General features: G+C 42.1%; 1 protein-coding gene across 6 annotated transcripts in view; it reads left to right on the top strand.

Moving 5' to 3' along the window:
• Nucleotides 1-23293, top strand: part of LOC138250332 (arylsulfatase D-like) — a 664413-nt gene that overhangs the window by 29879 nt on the left and 611241 nt on the right. For all 6 annotated transcript variants that reach the window (XM_069205101.1, XM_069205102.1, XM_069205100.1 and 3 more), the window contains one exon: nt 8424-8573. In XM_069205101.1, coding sequence (XP_069061202.1) covers nt 8424-8573 — 150 coding nt within the window. The remainder of the gene's footprint in view (nt 1-8423; nt 8574-23293) is intronic.

Genomic DNA, 23293 nt, shown 5'->3' with positions numbered 1-23293 from the left:
TCCTAAGGTGGTGAACATAAGAAAGGAGGACAGCCCCCCCCACCCCCTTTCAGGGGAATACTGGCCCTAGTTCCAAGAGGAAGAGTAGGAAATCTGGCTAGGCCACTTCCCAAAGTCCATAGACCCAGAAGGAGCCTAACCCTCAGGAGGAGTGCCTGGTGTCTGAACAGAAGTCTGCTTACTTGGGAGACTTGCCTGACCTGGCAGAACTCCAAGAAGCAGGTGGACCGTTAAGAGAGGACTTGAACCATGGATATAAAACTTATCCCACTCTTGAAGGCCTGAGACAGTTGACTGTCACACAGGAGGAAGGTGGTGTTACTGCACCCCTTAACGTGTTCTGGGAGGAGGGAACCCTGCACAGTGAGACAAAGGACCCCAAACCAGGGACAACCAGGAGAGTGGTGCCCCCCCAACAGTACAGGGAATTCCTCCTTCACTTGGCCCATAACATTCCCTTAGCTGGACATCTGTGGCAGACCAAGACCTGGGAAAGGTTGCTCAATCACTTCTACTGGCCTCAGATGTCAGAAAAGGTCAAGGGGTGTTATTGCTCCTGTGTCACATGTCGAGCCAGTGGCAAAGCGGGTGGTGAGCCAGAAGCTCCCCACATACCCTTACATGTGGTGAGGACACACTTTGAGAGGGTAGAGATCAATATTATTGGTCCCTTAGACCCCCACCCCACCACTGCCTCTGCCAATAGGTTCACCTTAGGGGTAGTGGACCATGCCACCAGACACCCAGTAGCTATTCCCTGATAGACCGTTACTGCTCATACAGTAGTTAGAGCTCTGCTTGGCATCTTCCCCAGGGTTGGGTTCCCTAAGGAGATCATCTCTAATAGGGGCACGAATTTCATGTCTGCTTATCTGAAAGCAATGTGGGGTGAGCGTGGAGTGAATTCTAAGTTTGATACCCTCTACCATCCACAAGGAATGGTCTGGTAGAAAGGTTCAACAAGACCATGAAGGCATGATTATGGGTTTTCCTGAGAAACTCAGAAGGAGTTGGGACGTTCACCTACCATGCCCGCTGTTTGTCTACAGGAAGGTCTCTCAGAAAGGAGTATGTTTCAGCCCATTTTAACTACTCTTTTGACACCCTGTAAGAGATCCCTTGAGATTGGAGAGGGAAGATTGGGAGGGACCTCTCAAGGAACCTAAAGGAGACATTTGGATTATGTGCTTGGCCTTTGCTCCACAGTGGCTGAGTACATGAAGAACGCAAGCAGAAGTTGGAGGCCAGCTAGGAGTCTGTCAAGCATTGGTATTACCAGACGTCCTCCATGGTCAATTACCATTCTGGACAACTGGTGAGGTCCTAGAGCTTGTCTCACCCCTCCCCAAACACTGCAAATATAAATGGCTGGATTGTGTCCTGTCTTAGAGAATGCGGATGAAGTCACATATCTGATGGATTTGGAAACCTCCATACTCCCTCCATAGGTTGTTGCATATGAATAGGCTCAAGCTCCATCATGACAGAGCTGATATCACTATGCTCATGTTGATAGATGGAGGGGAGGAGGAGGAGGAGGAGGAGGAAGGGGAGGAGGAAGATGAGCCTCTCTCCCTGATGACGGTCTACCGATTTCAAAGACAGCTCAGTGGAGGGAGTGGTTTTCTTCCACTTTAACAGAATAGCAGCAAATGAACAGTTTCAACCTGTCCAGTCAATTTGCTGGTCTATTTTCCTTGACCCCAGGTTTGACAACATGGTGTACCCATGATGTAGACATGTGTGACAGTTTACCTGTCAAAAGCAAGATTTACAGATTGTCAGACCAGGTCAAATTAGCATCTTTGCAACCTGTTTTGATGCTAGGAGTTGGGGGTGATGGAGACCTCGATTAGGTCATGGGCTAGCCCAGTAGTCCTGGTGCCTAAGCCAAGTTCCAAGGGTGGGAAGCCAAAAATGAGATTGTGTGTGGATCACAGAGGCTTGAACGCAGTCACCAGGACTGATGCTCACCCTATTCAAAGAGCAGATGAGCTCATTGCTAAATTGAGGGCTACAAAGTATCTGAGCACCTTTGATCCTTCCTTCTGGTTATTTGCAGATAGCCCTCACATCAGGTGCCAAGGAGAGGTCTGCCTTTTCAACTCCTGAAGGTCACTTTCAATTCAAAGAAATGACCCTTGGGTTGAAAAATGCACCTGCCACCTCCCAGTGGTTGATGGTATCTGGGTGACATTGCTCTATTTAGTTCCCCCTGAGAGGGTCACCTGGCCCATCTCAGGGAAGTGTTTCAAGCCCTTCAATAGACAAGGCTGACTATCAAGGCAAGTAAGTGCCAGATCGGGTAAGGGTCTATAATGTACATGGGCCACCCAGTGGTAGGAGGCTATGTACAACCTCTTCAGCCCAAAATCCAGACAATTTCGGCTTGGGAAACTCCTAAGACACAAACCAATGTCTGATCCTCTCTTGGCCTAACTGAGTATTAGAGAATATTTGTCATAGGTTATGGTACCATAGTGGCACCCTTGACGGAGCTAATCTCCAGAAAGCTACCACGAAAGTCATATGGACGGGCCAATTTCAAAAGACATTTGACACACTTAAAGAAGCTTTGTGCTCAGTACCTGTCCTGAAGGCACCTGCTTTTATCAAGGCATTTGTGGACCAGCTGATGCTTCAGAACATGAGATTGGAGCAGTACTATCACAGCTGAATGACCAGGGTGATGATAAACCAGCTACCTTTATCAGCAGGTGACTCATCCCCATAGAGCAGCGTTGGAGTGCCATTGAGAGGGAAGCCCTTGCTGTGGTTTAGTCCCTGAAGAAGCTGAGACCCTACCTGTTGACCACAGACCTCTCACATAGCCGATGCAGATGAGAGGAGAACCACAAACTGTTAAGATGGTCCATCTCCCAACAGGTTATGGACTTTACAGTTGTAGGAAAGTGGCTCCCTGTTGCAGTTACCCCCCCACTTTTTGCCTGATATTGATGCTGACTTGACTGAGAAGCATGCTGGGACCCTGCTAACCAGGCCCCAGCACCTTTTTGTTCTTTCACTAAAAATGTATCATTGTTTCCACAATTGACAAGTGCCATGTAAAAGGTACCAGTGGTACCAAGGGCCCTGTGACCAGGGAAGGTCCTAAGGGCTGCAGCATGTTTTGTGCCACCCTAAGGGACCCCTCGCCTAACACATGCACACTGCCATTACAGATTGTGTGTGTTGGGGGGAGAAAAAGGCAAAGTCGACATGGCATCCCCCTCAGGGTGCCATGCACACAAAATACTGCCTGTGGCATAGGTAAGTCACTCCTCTAGCAGGCCTTACAGCCCTAAGGCAGGGTGCACTATACCACAGGTGAGGGCATTGCTGCATGAGCAATATGCCCCAACAATGTTTAAGTCTATTCTTAGACATTGTAAGTACAGTGTGGCCATATTACATATTCAGTCTGGGAATTTGTCAAAACAAACTCCACAGCTCCATAATGTCTACACTGAATACTGGGAAGTTTCGTATCAAAGTTCTCAGAATAATAAACCCACACTGATGCCAGGGTTGGATTTATTACAAAATGCACACAGAGGGCATCTTAGAAGATGCCCCCTGTAATCTACCCAGTCCTTCAGTGCAAGACTGACTGGCCAGTGCCAGCCTGCCACTGAGACGAGTTTCTGCCCCCCTGGGATGAGAGCCTTTGTGCTCTCTGAGGACAGAAACAAAGTCTGCACTGGGTGGAGGTGCTTCTCACCTCCCCTTGCAGGAACTGTAACACCTGCCGGTGAGCCTCAAAGGTTCATGCCTTTTGTTACAGCACCCCAGGGCATCCCAGCTAGTGGAGATGCCCACCCCTCAGGCCACTGCCCCCACTTTTGGTGGCAAGACAGGAGAGGATAATGAGAAAAAAAGGAGGAGTCACCCACCAGTCAGGACAGCCCGTAAGGTGTCCTGAGCTGAGGTGACCCCTGCCTTTAGAAATCCTCCATCTTGAGATTGGAGGATTCCCCCAATAGGAATAAGAATAGGGATGTGCCCCCCTCCCCTCAGAGAGGATGCACAAGCAGGGCAGGGCCATTGGCTACTGCCCCCAGACCTAAACACACCCCTAAATTCAGTATTTAGGCGCGACCCTGAACCCGGGAAATCAGATTCCCACAACCTACACCAAGTAGAAGGACTGCTTACCTGAAAGCCCTTCAGAGACGACCGAGACGACAACTGCTTTGGCCCCAGCCCTACCGGCCTGTCTCCAGACTCAAAGAACCTGCACAGCAACGCATCCGACAGGGACCAGCGACCTCTAAAGCCTCAGAGGACTGCCCTGAACCTGCGGGACAAGAAACTCCAGAGAACAGCGGCACTGTTCAAAAACAGCAACAACTTTGCAACTTTTTAACAACTTCTAAAGAACTCGCTCTTCCCGCCGGAAGCGTGAGACTTTGCACTCTGCACCCGACGCCCCCGGGTCAAGCTCCAGAGAACTAACCCCGCAGAGAGGGCTCCCAGGTGACGGCAACTACGTGAGTAACTTGAGACGACCCCCCTGCACCCCCACAGCGACGCATGCAGAGAGGATCCAGAGGCTTCCCCTGATCGCAACTGCCTGGACCAAGCACTGCACCCGCAGCCCCCAGGACCAGAAGGAACCGAACTCCAGTGCAGGAGTGACCATCAGGTCACCCTCTGCCTAGCCCAGTCGGTGGCAGGCCCAAGATGCCCCCCTACCTGCACCGCTAGAGTGACCCCCGGGTCCCTCCATTGACATATTGAAAACCCAACACCTGCTAAGCACGCTGCACCCAGCTGCCCCTGTGCCGCTGAGGGTGTGTTTTGTGTGCCTGTTTGTGGCCCCCCCCAGTGCTCTACAACCTCTCCCCCCCCCGTTCACCCCCCCTGTTCTGCCCTTCGTAGACGCAGGTACTTACCTGTTGGCAGACTGGAACCAGAGCACCCCTGTTCTCCATAGGCACCTATGTGTTTTGGGCCCTCCTTTGACCTTTGCACCTGACCGGCCCTGTGTTGCTGGTGCAGTGACTTTCGGGTTGCCTTGAACCCCCAATGGTGGGCTGCTCATGCCCATGCCCAGGAAACTGAACTTGGAAGTGTCTTACTTACCTGAGAAGCTAACCAATACTTACCTCCCCCGGGAATTGTTGATTTTTGCAGTGTCCACTTTTAAAATAGCTTATTGCCATTTTAACTAAAACTATGTATGCTACTACTCTACTTCAAACTTCCTTACTTACCTGTGTGGAGTACCTTGCATTTTATGTATTTACTTCAAATCTTGAATCTGGTGGTTCTAAAATAAATTAAGAAAATATATTTTTCTATATAAAACCAACTGACCTGGAGTTACGTCTTTGAGTGTGTGTTCACCATTTACTGCCTGTGTGTGTACAACAAATGCTTAACACTACCCTCTGATACTGCTTGACCACACTACCACAAAATAGAGCATTAGAATTCTCTAATTTTGCCACTATCAACCTCTAAGGGGAAACCTTGGACTCTGTGCACACTATCTCTCACTTTGAGATAGTATATGCATAGCCGACTTCCTACAACAGTTGAGTACGGACCTGGGACTGACTGTGCCAATGTAGATGGTGTTTCTTGGTTCTTCCTCTTAGATGATGAAAACCAGCTGGACAAGGGTTAGTTACTCATCACCTTTCTTATGTAGGAGGGCCTTGTAAGGAAATACCTCTTCTAGCATGTTTACCTTCACGTCTTTCGGCTGATGCTGCTAGTTTGAACGGAGTGAACACAGGCCTGCTAAACAAATCTCAATGCCAGTGTTCTAACCCCTTACAGAGTGTATGTCGAATTGGCTACCTTCAGTTGGCCGTGACTGACTTTCTTAGATACCTTGGATTCCATAAACTAGGGACTATTGAGGTAGTGTGTCCACCCAGGGCTGCAGCACTGATTGTGCTAAGCTAGGAGCCCAAGAAACCCTAGAGGCAATGGAAACAACGATAGACAGTGTAGCACTCAACTTGAGTTGCCTGAGAGCAGATCAGGAAAGCTTGCTCACAGTGACTGCTACTGTATCCACGCTCACCTCATTGCCTCCTGAACTACATACAGAGGTGAATCATCCGCAGGAGTTTCTAATTTTTGAAACACTGTGAAGGATATGAAAAGGTCGCACCATACAAAAAAAACAATGTATCTATAGTGGGCTGGCTGTGCCCCACTGTGTGGTAAGACTTTTAACCTATGGAAACAGTGACGTTTCTCTCCAGAAAGGTCTTTTTAAGGTTAAAAAATAGCCCATTCGTTCTAAATCTATATCATATACTAGCTGTGTAATCCCAGTGAAACTCCTTCACATATGGCAGAAGTAATTTGAAAAAATCTTGGTTTTGGGTATTATGCTATTTACAACCAAATGCAAGGTTATAGATGGTGACAAGGCACACTTTGTGGAAATGAGAGGTATACAACAGAGGAACTATAGGCAGCATAAGTGTACTGGGAGCTGGAATACTCAAAACAAAAACACCAGAATAAGAACAAACACAGAACCACAAGAGGACAGAACGATGAGAAGCGAGCAGAAGACCGTGTCAAAAGGAGATTGAAGACCGAGTGACCGAAGACTGACTCCTATAGAGATATGTAGGGGCCATTGAAAGATAAAGAAGTTTCAAAGGGGACCCCAAGAATGGCTGAAATGGTGACATTAATTTCAGGTCATGGCATAATGTTAATGAAGAATTGCATTGAAACTGCAATACACATTCTGTAAATTGCCTGCACTCTGGGATTCAAAAGTGTGAAGCAGGGACAGGTGTGTCTCGTTCGTTTAACCTAAAGAGCTCCTGTAGTATAGGCCACCCCCACTAGCCTCTGTATTAACACGTCAGGGCAATGAGTATGTTTGATCATTGAATTATTGAATGCGGGCTTTGTCGTGTTCTGGTTCTGCTCAGAGACGATAAACTTTGATAGGAAAGTCTATGACCGTTGTTTGCATTAAGGAGCAGCACATATCCTCGACTGAGCAGGGTTGAGAAGAATCCCTCCGGATGGAGCTTGGAAAAGACAGTGCAATTTATGATGTGCTCTTTTGTGCTCTTCCTTCTTTTCTGCTTCTGGAAGGTTAGATTATATTAACTCATACAGCCTTTTGTACATAGCGTGTCAGCTACGTACAACCAAAATGCAGGAATTCCGTTAGGGACTGCAGCTTGAGGTGTATTCGGCGGCTGTGCTGTTGCAAATTTTTCTAGGATGTCAATCACTAAGCCTTTTCCTTCCCTCAACGTTTCTTGAGCCAATAATGTGAAACTCGGAAATGCAATTTTAGACTTCCTGAAATTTATTTTGTAACTCATTCCACTAAGAGTGATGATAAATTCCATACCTGATAAGACTTCTTGTAAATATTGTAAATAAACATCTGTGATACATATTCACTACAAAAACTTTATTAAAGGGAAGGGGTTTCAAAAAACCTTTGAAAATTAATGAAAAATACATTTAAAGTGTAGTTATGGTTCTGAAATAAAACTTAAAACTGTCTGAAATTGGAAAGTTGTGGTTAGTTACACAAATTATAACTTGTGTGCCTGCCTTGAAAACTATTACTTGACTACCCTATGCACTGCTCACAATGTGACAGGTTACATCGCAAATACATGGCTCTTTGAAAACATTGCATTTCACCTTATTATTCACATTATGGAAAATGTTCCTATAGAGACAGTTTATTTAATAGCAGGTTGCACTTTTGTTATTTATTGATATAAAGATTATGACGTCGCAGACAAATTTGGTAGACGAGTTTCAGTTTGCTAGGTGTGGTTACAATCATTTAACTGATACAGTAAGCCCGCTGATGGAAATGTGAGTGATAGTTAATTTCGGGTGTGCTTTTGTACTATGTCCCTTACTGGCTCCTCCACTTCCCATGAAACACCAAATAAAATATTTAAGTTGCTAAATAAGACTGGGGGCAGCGACAGAAAAAAAGGCCTCTTGTCTTGTCCAATAAAAAAAAATCTCAATGGACAGAACCGTCAGCATCCAGTGAACCCTCATGGAACGAAGGTTTTAAGAACTAGCGGTCTTCCAGCATTGCAAAACCACACCATATGAATACTGAAGTGAAATGATTTTTCTTTTGCGTTAAGAAAACATATTTCGAACATGTCTGCTGCGTGTGTGTGCGGTCAGACAATGTCCATCTTGGGAAAACCAAGCAGTGGCAAAGTGAATAGTTGGCACAGGCGCTTCATGTTTCCTTTGCAATACTTGTTTGTTATCATGTGCCCTAATTTAAAAATCCAGGTATCAATTTGTTGTCTTTTAAATTGCATTAATAGTGAGGTTAATTTTTTATGATCATGGACATCTTTAAATTAATAAGAGAAAATGTTGTTACTTTTTATTCATCATATATAATTCTCAATGTAACCTGTATCCTATCTTTTACATTTTAGGATTTTTAAGGCTTACTTTATAGTCATAGTACTGCTTCTACAGAATGATGGGTCATATGCAGTCTCCCCCATCAAGCCCAATATTGTGCTGATAATGGCAGATGATCTTGGCATTGGTGATATAGGTTGCTATGGCAATGATTCAATAAGGTAAGGAAATATGGTCCTCTGTTATCCCACCATGGGTATGTAAAAATGTAAATAATGAGAACTCATCTGAGGCCCAAATAGCACAAAGGTCACATTATGTGTTTTTGCTGCTTTCTCTATGACCTCACTCAGAAAAGCATGGGTGTTAAATCAAACTTTGTTTCTAATTATTGTGCAGGTAGAGTCGAGGGGCTTGGAAGCAATGCACGTTTTTGTTTGTTTGATGCTGCTATATTGTTATTCATGAATGAGGACAAAACATTTGATTTAAAATAAATAAAATGTGTTTTAAGAAAAATAGTTGCACCTGTATCTGAATTATTAGGCCCACTAGCTCAATTAGGATAATAAAGAGAAAACAAATTTATTTTTTGATTTTTGGAATGATGGAAATGTGATAGTATATGATATTTATGATACCTTTGCTTCCGTTAATAAAAGACAGCATTCCCAAATAAGGTGAGTGGATAGAGATCCCCATACTAGTGTTTTGCTACGCACCTGTACTATATTTTGAGCTTGCATAATTTAAATGGGAACGAAGGAAAAGAGGAATGGCCCTAAAAGCAGAAGCTGCATCTGTTCGCTACTCTATAACATCGCCAAGTTAAAAGAAAAGGTTGGTACAGCATCAGCTGACTATCTCCATTGGAAAAAGTCATTTTGAGAGAACAATATGAATCCCGAGATTGTTTAGAAGATCATCGCAAATTGTCATGCCCATTTAACATCAGCCTTGCATTGAGACATTTCAGTACCACTTTCCAATAGGATTTATATCTAAGTTCCCAATTTCTAAGTTTTGGGCGAGTTCTGAGTAGTAGTATGTGTAAACCAATTTGTGCTCCTCACCCAAGCATGTTTCCAAGTCGATCCTATTCTCACTGTTGTGAAAGGTTTTCAATTTAGTGGCTAAAGTATGGTATTTGGATATAAACAATGAAGTAGAGAATCCTGCATATGTAATAGCACCTACAATTTCACATTTCTTACTAATGGTAGTCATGAAAGGTTTTTTTTTTTAATCAATTGTGGATAATGCCTTTTAGTTTGTATCAATTTAATGTTATAGACGCAATAGTTTGAAATTGTGCTTAGTGACAACCAAGATACCACTCGCAAGTCATCTCCGGTCTGCATGCCCACAGGATTCCTCCATTCCCTATGCTCCTAAGATTAGCTGGAATGTCGTGCTTGTGAACCATAAAACATTGCAAAATAACACTTTAGTTTATCCAGCACTTAAAAGGTTAATCTTAGTGGTGCTTTATAAACGTACTAGCTAAACAGATGTGAAAAAGAAATGTTTGCTGGCATCACTACAATTTCTGTCTCCGTGTACACTCCACCTCCTTCGAGTGATGGCTGATCTTTACATGTACATCACTGGTGGCAAAAAAGAAAATCACTAATACACCCCTTCCAGGGTGCCCTTTCCTTTGTTTGATAAGTATCACTGTCAGCCACCCAGGACACCCTATGATGACGCTGGTACATAAAGATACACCAGACTCTGTATGTACTGTCAATAGTGTCATATGGTCTTGTGCCGATGTTATCATTTAGTGAATGGTTGCTATTTGTGAAATTCACAAAAGCTGAGTTTGAAACCAGTACCTGGATGAAATATGCCTGATATCCTTGGGTGCAAACTCAACCAGTTGTTGAGATGATGTAATTATGAAGCTGTTTTTACTTACAAAGCTACTAAAATAAAACACAGTTGTGCTTTCCAGGAGCTTAGTAAGATTAATTATTGGGGAATAGGATGGATGGAAGAGAGTGTCTCTGGTTCACGTTTGCACTCTAAATTGTTTTTAGTTGGGTCCTACAAGGGAGGATACATAGTGGACAGAAAAGGAACCACACACTGTGATCCGTCTGCACACTCCTACAGTATATATTCAATGTACAGTCTTATTGATTATGTTCTTCTCGTGTGCTGTCAAGATATTTACAGTGTCTCAATCTATACTTCTTTAAATTAAACCACTATGCATGCTGGTGGTGAGGACCACTCACCGGCTGCCTGATGCACTTTGCTGTGACCCGTAGGTTAATCCCTCACAATTTCTAAAAATCAAAACAACATAAATTATGTGTCTTGTTTATTTGATGATTTATTGTTGTTTCATTTGATTAACTTTTTCTTCATTAGTTGACTATCTATTTATGTTTAAGCCCAGTAACTTCATCTCAAACATTGTGAATGGCTTTTGCATTATAACACGAATATTCTCTGGACCCAATTAATTTCGGATCTACATACCCTTCATCAGGGATTTCTGGAAACAAAAATACTCAGCGTCACCATAAGGGAATACTATATACAACCCCTGCACCATGAAGCTGTGATCAAATCCATGTGCATTTCTGAAATATGACCAAAAGACGACAACCACAAAACGAAAACCACAGGAAGTGCTCAATATCCAAACAATCTTGGAGTGCATATCGGTTAACCAAGCAAAACCTCTGTGAAGAATGAATCCTTTACTGTCAGTAGGTTTAAAATAAGTATTTTATTTGAATGCAGTAAAGGAGCCCATTAGACTCATCTTCTCATGTGGGAATCCCAGAGCAACTGTCTCTAAACAGTTGCTTGGAATCTCTTACATGAGAAGATTCCACTGCGCTACTATGAGCGCGTGTTGCCACGAGCTCAATAACATACTCTATACACATGTAACACAACTTCCCCTTTATGAATAACAACAGTTAACATTCTTATACATAGATTCTTATATAACTAAATGATCAATACAAATAAAAATGTTTACATTTTGACGGTACTGACACATCGCGGATAGGTTGGTCAAACCTAGAACTAACATGTCCCATACAGTCTTCTAATTTCAAATATGAGTCAGTGTCAAAAACAGTAGAATCTGGAAATGTAGCTTTCTCGTTTACAGATAACCCTGGAAGAACTGAAACAGCTGAAGACATTTTTACTAGCAATACAATTATGCCTTACTTCATCGTGAATTGCTGAATCATCAAACCAAACATCATTATCACCTTTTCTTTTAACTTCAACAATTGTTTTTGCTTGTAAATCCGCCAATTTAATTAAATCCCTTTTACTCCACCAGCCTTTCTCAAAAAGTAACACAACTTTTTTTCATTAAAACCCAGTTACCAATTTTATAGATTACATCCTTCACTTTGAATGTTTTATCAAAATAGACTTTTGTTCTACTTTGAGATTTGTCAACTCTATCCAAAATCTCACCTATTTTTCTTTTAGACTTTGTTTTTTACAACCTCAACATCTGCACCCAGTCAGGATTCACCAGTCTTGGGGGTTTTGCACCTGATTGGTTCAAACGGTGAAACCCCTGTAGCGGTATGTGGAGTTGTAAGATAATTTAATAATTTTTGCCTGACAAAACATTCCACATCTAAATTGTTGGCCACTGCTGTTTGAACTCCTTCTTTTAAAACTCTGTTAACCCTTCCCACTAAACCATTCGAAGATGGTGAATTTAAAGCCACCTGAAGATGCTTAATTTCTTGAGATTTTACAAAAAGTTTCATACTTTTAGAAGTAAAATGTGTGCCATTATCCGTGACCAGGAATTTAGGTGGACCCTCAATACCAATTATTTCCTTTGAAAATCTGATTACATTGTCAGTGGTTGGAGATGATACAAAATCCATATACACCCATTTTGTGACGTAATCCACTAGTACATTCATGTATCTCTTATTCAAGTTTAAACATTCAAATGGACCAGCAAAATCAAGTGCCACTTTGTCACAGAAAGGTTCTGGCATTGGGACAACATTCAGAGGTGTTTCTGAAGCTCTCCAAAGCTTATCTGAAAGCAGGCATGTACTACAGGTATTGATACATTCAGCTACTTGAGCATCTAAACCTGGCCACCAGTAAATTTGGTTTAAATGTTTAGCAGTACTATTGACCCCTCAATGACGTTTATGAGCTAACTCAATTTATATGCTTCTGATTTTATATGGAGGAATACATTTGTCATTGCGCATGAGTATTCCTTTCATAATGTACAACTCATGTGCTACTTGAGAAAATGTTCTGACTTCTTTGCATAAGTTTTTGTCTTTAGGCCATCCCAAGTTTATAAATTGCACATCTTCTTGTAATATTTTATCTTCTTTAAGAGCTTCCACCCATTCTTGGTATGCCACACTGCTATTACTTTCTACTAAATCTTGAACCATAGCTATAACACTTTCAACCTCCTCAGCATGATCATTTTCATCATTAACTGCTAGTGGTATCCTTAACAAACAGTCAGCGAGTATATTTTTACGTCCAGAAATGTACTTAACATCAAGACTAAATTCTTGTAAACGTGATAATAACCTCACAAGCCAAGTAGAAGCTTTACCTGTTCCAGTACCATTAAGAAGATATACTAGTGGGTTGTGATCAGTGTATAAATTGAACCTGTCACCCCACTAAAATGTTTTAATTTTTTCTACAGCCCAAACACAAGCAAGAGTTTCTCTTTCAATGGTTCTGTAATTGCACTCTGATCCTTTTAAGCACCTAGGAGCAAAAGCTATGGTAACCTTCTTTCCATCCATCCATTGAGATAACACTGCACCAGGGCCTATTTGGCTTGCATCAACAGTAAGTAAACATTGTTCTCCAGCAGTAAAAGGTGTCAAGGCAGTTGCTGAAATTATCATGTCTTTAATCTTGTTGCATGCTTCTAGCTCTGAGTTCCAAATGAATTTGACACCTTTTTTAAGTAGGGCTCTAAGGGGTTGAACAGCAAAAGCATAACCATTTACAAAGTCCCAAAAAGGACCCAAGGGAATCATTATGCTTAGGAACAGGTAACTCTTTGATTGCCTTAATAAGACTACATATAGGTTTGATACCTTCTGATGTTATTCTATGCCCTAAATAATCAATTTCATTTGTCAAAACTTTACACTTATCAGACCTTAAGGTAATCCAATGAGTTTTGAAAACAGATAAAACTTTACGTAATATACTAATGTGTTCTTGTTTGTTGTCTGCACATATTAGAACATCATCTTGAAATGCTTTGACACCCTTAATGTCCTTAAATGCAGTGTCCATGAGTTTCTGAAAAACACTGGCAGCTGAAGCTAGCCCAGAAGGCATTCTCAAAAAGTTATATGCTCCAAAAGGTGTAATAAACGTTGTTAATTCTTGTGAAATAGAGTCCAAGGGAATCTGATGATAAACAGACTCCAAATCTAGAATAGTGAAATATTTTGCTTGCCCCAAATTCGCTAATAGTTCCTGAATTTTTGGAACAGGATGACAATCAATTTTGATTTTTTTTTGTTTAGTGAACGTAAATCCGCACATAAACCATACTCTCCACTTTAAAAAAAAATCATTTTTAACAAGAACAATTGGACTAACCCACTAAGATGAATCAGTTTCAACAATAATACCTTCATCACTCAAATTCTTTAACATTTTTCTTAAACTACCCCGGGCAATTAAAGGAACTGTTCTCACCTTACAAACACTGAAACTGCATCCTGTTTCAATCTGATGTGATGTTGAAATTTCTTAACACAAGCAATTTTATTTGAAAATACTTCTGGAAATTCTTTATTAATTGAACAAGTCACATTAACAGAATTTTTCAATATAGGAAATATGCTTAGGAGCTATCTTTGCTCCAGCCACTAACATTGAACCTGGTTTGGCCAAATCCCCTCATCCGCCAAGATTGCGGCCTTTCAATGCTACATACGTTTTTGTGGTAGTTTTTTTTACCCAAAAGTATCAAGTCATCAATAACTTAACCAAGCATATGAATTTTTTGTTCTCCAAAAACTTTTGGATAAACATCTGGAGGTTGTAATTTCTTATTCTGCCCCCATACATTAACCCCTCGGGTGCCCTGGATGAAATGGTTACATCCTGAGCTGCATCGCTCAGGTGCCCAGGAAGTAACCGTTACATAAAGACAGAGGCCCACGGGAAAGCGCTAGCGCTCCCCCCGGGGATCTGGCACCCCCCCACCCCTGGGCAGGGATGGAAGGGGAATCGCTTCCCCATCCACCCACATTGACCCCCCTGCGGCATCTGATGACATCAGCGCAGTGAGCTTCCAGCGCAGAACGGAGGAGAAATGCAAAAGCACGTGGAGGGGCGAGAGAGGCATGAAAGGAGAGGAAAAGGCCTTTCCTCTCCTTTCATGTCTCTCTCTCTCCGCATCTGTGATGCGACCGGGCAGCAGAAATGCCACTAGACACCAGGGATTTTTGTTTGTGTGTATGTCATAAGGGGAGCGGCCCCTTGGGCAAGGACTGCTCCCCAGGGGGGCAATTTATTTTTAGGCCATTTCAGCCCCTCCTGGGGGCAGAAACCACTAGACACCAGGGTTCATTTTTCTTTTTTTTGTTGTGTTTTATGTATGTGGGGAGCGACCCCTTAGGCAAGGGTCGCTCCCTTGGGGTCAGTTTTACTTTTAGGCCATTTCGGCCCCCCTTGAGGGCAGGTTGGCTTATTTTTATTAGGCCAGTCTGCCCCAAGGGGGGCAGAAATGCCACTAGACACCAGAGAATGTTTCTTTTTTGTGTGTGTATATGTCATAATGGGAGCGGTCCCGGGGGGCAATTTATTTTTAGCCCCTTTCTGCACCCTCGACCCCCCCCCCCCCGGGGGGCAGCTCGGCCTATTATAATTAGGCCTATCTGCCGCCGGGGGGGCAGAAACCGCTAGCCACCAGGGATCATTTTTTTTTTTTTTTGTTTTATGTATGTGGGGAACGACCCCTTAGGCAAAGGTCGCTCCCTTGGGGGCAAGTTTACTTTTAGGCCTATTTTTATTAGGCCAATCTGCCCGAAAGGGGGACAGAAACCACTAGACACCAGGGAATTTGTTTCTGTTTTTGTGTATGTCATAAGGGGAGCTGCCCCTTAGGCAAGCGCCGCTCCTCAGGGGGACAATTTATTTTTAGGCCTTTTCTGCCCCCCTACGGGCAGATCAGCCTATTTTTGGATGGCCCATCTGCCCCCCAGGTGGGCAGAAAGCCGACCAGAGACCAGGGAAGATTTTTTTTCTCCAAAATAAGAGGGTGGGGGTATGGGCATACTCCTACCCCAAATAAATGGGGTCAAAGTTGTTCTGCCCACCGGTGGGCAGATGGGGCAATTACCCCGGATCCACTCCCTGCGGGGGCAGAAAGCATACTAGATGCCTGTGAATTAAAAAATATATATATAAAATAGAAGGGTGGTGGCTACCAACCAGCATGGGCCTGGTTATGCCCTTACCCCAAAAGAAAGGGGGTAACAGTCTTTTAGCTTTTCCCCCGCACACTAAAACATCTTATCCCACGCCAAGCAAGAGGGCATTTGATTATTTTGTGTTTTGGTTTTACATTTGGGCCTTGAGAGCTTGGCTAACTCTCAAAATCATCCCACTTGGAATGCTGAGGGCTGCACTTTTTTGACGTTGAGACGCTGCCATGTAAAAAAAATCCAGAAGACCTAGACACATCTGAAAACTAAACATCTAGGTGATTCCAGGGGGGTTTCCTCACATGCACCCCACACCATTTTCTGACCCATAATGCCCAACAAACCTCCAACTTTGCTGGAAATCACACATTTTCCCACATTTTTGTAATGGAACCTTCCGGAATCTGCAGGAATCAACAAAATTCCTACCACCCAGCATTGTCTCATCTATAAAAATTCTGCTGCACTTGTCAGCCTAAAATGTTTTTTTCAAACTGCCCTTTTGGACCCGCTTTGGTTCCCCCACAATTCTGACATGTTTTTGGCTCGTCCCTGTCACAGGCACTTGGCCCACCTACACAAGTGAGGTGTCCTTTTTACCGGGAGACTGAGGGGAACGTTGGTTGGTGGGAAATTACTCCCGGTGCGGTTATCCCACACAAGTGTGGGAAAAATGTGATTTTGAATAGCTATATTTGAGGTATGCTGAGGATTCTGGGTAAGAAAACATTGGGGGATCCACGCAAGTCACACCTCCACAAATGTCTTGGTTTGGTAGGTTTCCCTAGATGGCTGCTGAGCCCAGGACCAAAAACACAGGACCAAAAACGCAGGTGCCCACCCCTGTAGTTTTGTTTTTGATGTGTCCAGATAGTGTTTTGGGGCATTTCCTTTCACAGGTACTAGGCCTACCCACACACGTGGGGTACCATTTTTATATGGGGACTTGGAGGAACGCTGGATGGAAGGACATTGTGGCTCCTCTCAGATTCGAGAACTTTCTATCACTGAAATGTGAGGCAAGTGTTTTTTTGGCCAAATTTTGAGGTTTGCAAAGGATTCTGGGTAACAGAACCTGACAAGAGCCCCACAAATCTCCCCATCGTGAATTCCCCTACATGTCTAGTTTTCAAAAAGGCACAGGTTTGGTAGGTTTCCCTAGGTGCCGGCAGAGCTAGAGGCCAGAATCTACAGCTAGGCACTTTGCAAAAAACACGTCAAATTTCAATGTAAAAATGTGATGTGTCCATGTTGTGTTTCCTGTCGCAAGCGTTAGGCCTGCCGATGCAATTGAAGTACCATTTTAATTGGGAGACTTGGGGGAAACACAAAATAGCAAAACAAATATTATTGCCCCTAGTCTTTCTACATTTTGTCCTTCCAAATGTAAGACATTGTGTAAAAAAGAAGTCAATTTGAGAAATGCCATGTAATTCACATGCTAGTATGGGCACCCTGGGATTCAGAGATGTGCAAATAACCACTGCTTCTCAACACCTTATCTTGTGTCCATTTTGGAAATGCAACATTTTTTCTTGATACCTATTTTTCACTCTTTATATTTTAGCAAATGAACTGCTGTATACCCGGTATACTGTAGAATGAAAACCCATTCCAAGGTGCAGCTCATTTATTGCCTCCGGGTGCCTAGGGTTCTTGATGAATTTACAAGCCCTATATATCTCCGCAACCAGAAGAGTCCAGCAGACGTACCAGTATAATGCCTTCCAAAATCTGACATTGCAGAGTAAAACGTTGGGGATAAATGGCTGTTATTTTCACCTCAAATTCAATATTTTTTAATTTCAGCTGTTATTTTCTGTAGGAAAACCTTGTAGGAGCTAAACAAATTACTCTGTACTGAATTCCAAATTCTGTCTACTTCTCAGAAATGTTTAGCTTTCTGGGATCCAGCATTGGTTTCACACCCATTTCTGTCACTAACTGGAAGGAGGCGGAAAGCACAAAAAAATAGTATAAATGGGGTATGTCCCAGTAAAATGCCAAAATTGTGTTGAAAAAAAGTGGTTTTCTGATTCAAGTCTGCCTGTTCCTGAAAGCTGGGAAGCTGATGATTTTAGCACCGCAAACCCTTTGATGATCTCATTTTCAGAGAAAAAACCACAAGCCTTTTCCTGCAGCCCTTTTTCCCATTTGAACAAAAAACAAAATCACTGTATTTTGTCTAATTTCTTGGTCTTCAGGGGAACCCACAAAGTATGGGTACCTCTAGAATCCCTAGGATGTTGGGTGAAAAAAGGATGCAAATTTGGCATGGGTAGCTTATGTGGACAAAAAGTTATGAGGGCCACGGCGCGCCCTGCCCCAAATATCCCAAAAAAAGGCCTGCCACCTGAGGGGAAAAGGCTTGGCAGCGAAGGGGTTAAAAAATAAAACATCAGATATAATGGTAATGGGAGCTCCAGAATCTGCCATCCTAGGGACTAAAACATTCCCCACAAGTGCATCACATAATAGGCCTTTCACTTTACCTTTGTTTACAGTTCCATTTTGTAATATTTTGGAAAAATCATTCTTAGTATCATCATTCACTTCAACATTATTAATTCTTAATTGTTTCTTTCCTCCTATACATACACCCTGAAATGTCCTATTTTCCTCCACTTGTCACATCGTTTACCAATAGCAGGGCAATTTTCATTGTTTCCCAAATGCGGCTTAGAACCACATCAAAAACAACATATTTGCATCTTTCTTTGTGGAGTACTCTGTTTCCTCTCCTTTAACTGCACTAAAACTACAGTGTCTATGTCTTTATTTTTAAATGAAACTTGTTCATGGGAAATGAGTTTACTTGAAATTGAAGAATGCTCAATGCCTTTAGCTATGTCTACAACTTCTCCCAATGTTGGGTCTCTGCAAGCCAATAATCGCTCTTGTATTTATTTTTCACTACAACCATGAACTAACTGATCTCTAATATACATATCTAATGTCTCTCCAAAATTACAAGAAGAGGCTAATTGCCTAAGAACAGATACAAACTCTTCAATACATTCACAGTCCATTTGTTTCCTTTTCAAAAAGTTAACTCTTTCTAGGTTCCACAGAACATTCCTTAGCCAATCTGTTAATGGCTTCCCATTGACCAAAGGTTATCCAGAAGGGCTTCTAATTCTGATAAATTGTCAAATATTTGTTGGCCCTCTTGTCCCAAGTGACTGAAAAGAAAAGCCTATTTCCTTTTTGGTTCGCATTTCGTTGCATCCACTGCCACTAAATAGTTTTAAAAGCACCTTAACCAATTCTTCCATTTCATTGGTGGTTTCCCTGGGTGTTGTAAAAAAGGTGTAATCTGTATTAAATATTGATTGGAAGCCATGTTGAAATAAGTGGCAAAAACTGAATTTTTGACAATTGTTGAAAATGTTCAAAAATACCAAAAATAATCAGCTTCCGACAGTTATATACCAAGATACTGCAAATGTTCAGTTTAGTGTATTGAAATGGCACTAGTTAAAAATGGCCGCCCATTGCGACTAGCATCACAACCCTAGTACAAGTCATTAAACAAATAGTTAAGGCTTCCGTAGAGTCTGGACACCCAGCCTTCTGATTCTAGTTCCCGATTCAAATAAACTTGCTGACACGCATCAAAGAATCTGGAAATACAGATTTTTGATTCAGGCTATTCGTTAAAGTACATCAAAGATGGCCGCCAAAACATAAAAAGCGTGCAGCGTAGTTAACGTGCTGACGCGCCTGGCCTTTGGTCAAAAGTAATGCCTGATCTGTGTAGACGTCCTCCAGCCGGCAGTGCAAAATCAACAATCAAAGCTGAACAGGTCAGACGATGCCAGGACCCCACAGAACTCACGCCTCAGACGGGAGACCTAGCACCTCCAACAGGAAACGCCTCTCCAACCAGAAACCGCTTTCGTGAACACTGCAACCTCTGACGATACAGGACAGCAACATGAAACAATGATGAGCTCCGGAACTCGTCGCCAAAATGTGAAGAATTAATCCTTAACTGTCACTAGGTTTAAAATAAGTATTTATTTGAATTCAATAAAGGAGCCCATTAGATGCATCTTCCCCTGTGAGAATCCCAGAGCAACTGTCTCTAAACCGTTGCTTGGAATCTCTCACATGAGAAGATTCGACTGTGCTACTACGAGCGCGTGTTGCCACAAGCTCAATAACATATTCTATACACATGTAACAACCTTGTGCAGATCCCTTTTCAGAAATTCTTCTGAATATGTCAATATGTGTTCACTAAATGCTGTTTGGAAGCAGAAGCTAACTAAATTAAATAAATAAAAGGGAGAGCCCAAAACTCAACTCTTCGTGCAAAACTCTGTTGTGAAATTGTGTAAATCGTCCTACACATCAAACAAGTAAATTTATCAGAAGTTAGAAGTACAGGGAGTGCAGAATTATTAGGCAAGTTGTATTTTTGAGGATTAATTTTATTATTGAACAACAACCATGTTCTCAATGAACCCAAAAAACTCATTAATATCAAAGCTGAATATTTTTGGAAGTAGTTTTTAGTTTTAGCTATGTTAGGGGGATATCTGTGTGTGCAGGTGACTATCACTGTGCATAATTATTAGGCAACTTAACAAAAAAAAATATATACCCATTTCAATTATTTATTATTACCAGTGAAACCAATATAACATCTCAACATTCACAAATATACATTTCTGACATTCAAAAACAAAACAAAAACAAATCAGTGACCAATATAGCCACCTTTCTTTGCAAGGACACTCAAAAGCCTGCCATCCATGGATTCTGTCAGTGTTTTGATCTGTTCACCATCAACATTGCGTGCAGCAGCAACCACAGCCTCCCAGACACTGTTCAGAGAGGTGTACTGTTTTCCCTCCTTGTAAATCTCACATTTGATGATGGACCACAGGTTCTCAATGGGGTTCAGATCAGGTGAACAAGGAGGCCATGTCATTAGATTTCCTTCTTTTATACCCTTTCTTGCCAGCCACGCTGTGGAGTACTTGGACGCGTGTGATGGAGCATTGTCCTGCATGAAAATCATGTTTTTCTCGAAGGATGCAGACTTCTTCCTGTACCACTGCTTGAAGAAGGTGTCTTCCAGGAACTTGCAGTAGGACTGGGAGTTGAGCTTGACTCCATCCTCAACCCGAAAAGGCCCCACAAGCTCATCTTTGATGATACCAGCCCAAACCAGTACTCCACCTCCACCTTGCTGGCGTCTGAGTCGGACTGGAGCTCTCTGCCCTTTACCAATCCAGCCACGGGCCCATCCATCTGGCCCATCAAGACTCACTCTCATTTCATCTGTCCATAAAACCTTAGAAAAATCAGTCTTGAGATATTTCTTGGCCCAGTCTTGACGTTTCAGCTTGTGTGTCTTGTTCAGTGGTGGTCGTCTTTCAGCCTTTCTTACCTTGGCCATGTCTCTGAGTATTGCACACCTTGTGCTTTTTGGCACTCCAGTGATGTTGCAGCTCTGAAATATGGCCAAACTGGTGGCAAGTGGCATCGTGGCAGCTGCACGCTTGACTTTTCTCAGTTCATGGGCAGTTATTTTGCGCCTTGGTTTTTCCACACGCTTCTTGCAACCCTGTTGACTATTTTGAATGAAACGCTTGATTGTTCGATGATCACGTTTCAGAAGCTTTGCAATTTTAAGAGTGCTGCATCCCTCTGCAAGATATCTCACTATTTTTGACTTTTCTGAGCCTGTCAAGTCCTTCTTTTGACCCATTTTGCCAAAGGAAAGGAAGTTGCCTAATAATTATGCACACCTGATATAGGGTGTTGATGTCATTAGGCCACACCCCTTCTCATTACAGAGATGCACATCACCTAATATGCTTAATTGGTAGTAGGCTTTCGAGCCTATACAGCTTGGAGTAAGACAACATGCATAAAGAGGATGATGTGGTCAAAATACTAATTTGCCTAATAATTCTGCACTCCCTGTATGTGTCCGACTTGTAGTGCAATAAAGTTTTTGTGAAAGGATGTCAAAAGCATGATACAAAACCCATGTTATTCCCAGTGCCCCGACTAATATTGTTGTGCACTGTGAACGTACATATCTCATAATTCTGGTGCCGAACCCAGTGTTTCTTGAAAACTGGTGAATACTAAACAAAATAACTTTCTTTCAAAACACCCAATGTTAGAACGTCATGCAATGTGAGTCTCACTCGCTTGTCTGCTATTCTTCCACAACTGACTCAGAAGAGACACTGGTTAAATCTGGAACTCAAGACCACTCCCCCCGATAGTAAAAGGAAAAAAAAACTCTCTGCACCCCTCTGCACTGATTGTTGTGACCTCCTACTCATTAAACTAAATTCTGTGTGTTCAAATTGAACATGCTAGTGGCATTGCATACCGCGTTTGCCTCCAACAGGCTGTATCGTTTACACACATAGCAAAATCACCACTGTCAGCACATTATGAATGCTAACAACATTATGAATGTTAACAACAAATGTATCTTGCTCTTTTCGAAACCTCATAACGAGCTTCCCATTAGCACTTAAGGTTACAAATTAATGCATATGAAAGTAGATAATTTTAACAAACTATTAAAACCAAAATAGCTCCAATGACAATTTCTGAAAAATTAAAAAAAATGTATTAAAAAAAGAAATGTAAGAAACACAAACTTCACTCAACATCTTAAAAAAAAATGAGATTGCTGATTGTATTAAGATGCAGTCATTATCCTGAAGATTTCTTATTTGGCAAGTTCCTTCAAAGAACACAAGCATATTCTAATTTGTCATTCACCCCTTAGGATTGAATTGTGTCAAGTCGTTTGATCCTGAAAAATTCACATTTAAAAAGTATTTTCTGATTATCCATGCTCGCCTTCCACTGTATCACTTCCGACACTTGAGATCTTAGCTGTGTGATATTGTGACCTTCTTCTATCCAATGCATGGCCACACTTGATGATTTTGATTTGTTGCATATGTTTCTTTCGTGCTCTATTATACGTATTTTGATTTTATGTTCTGTCTTTCCGACATACATTTTGCCGCATGGACACTTCAATGCATACACCAAGTTTTTGGTATTACAACTGAATGTTATGACCTTTTGTTAGATTGCCAAAGTGCCAGGTATTACATTATTGCAATGTATGCAATTCAACCATTTGAGGATGCCATGATAATTGTTTTCTTTGGTTTGAGCTTTTGTTGATAACATTTCCTTTAAATTCTTTGATCTACTGCATGCAAATAAAGGTTTCTCATGATACAAGCCTTGGATATCTGGTTAATTCTGCAGAATTTTCCATCTCCTGTTCATGATCTTTTCGATAGCTTGCGACTTCGTTGACTATTTCAGTAGTCATACCATCATGTTGGATTCATTTTTTTATGACTTTTTTTTAAACAATTTGTTTCTCTCCAAGTGGTGCACCCTGGCCACTGCTTGATCCAATATAAGTTGGGGCTAGCCCCAATGCTTGAACTTCCGCTTAAGTTCCTCACATGTACACAAAAGTTCATTTTAGTCTG

Source organism: Pleurodeles waltl, chromosome 8 (genome assembly GCF_031143425.1).
Source record: "Pleurodeles waltl isolate 20211129_DDA chromosome 8, aPleWal1.hap1.20221129, whole genome shotgun sequence".
NCBI lineage: Eukaryota > Metazoa > Chordata > Amphibia > Caudata > Salamandridae > Pleurodeles > Pleurodeles waltl.
Note: the sequence above shows the minus strand (reverse complement) of the source record. Positions and strands in the feature narration are given on the sequence as shown.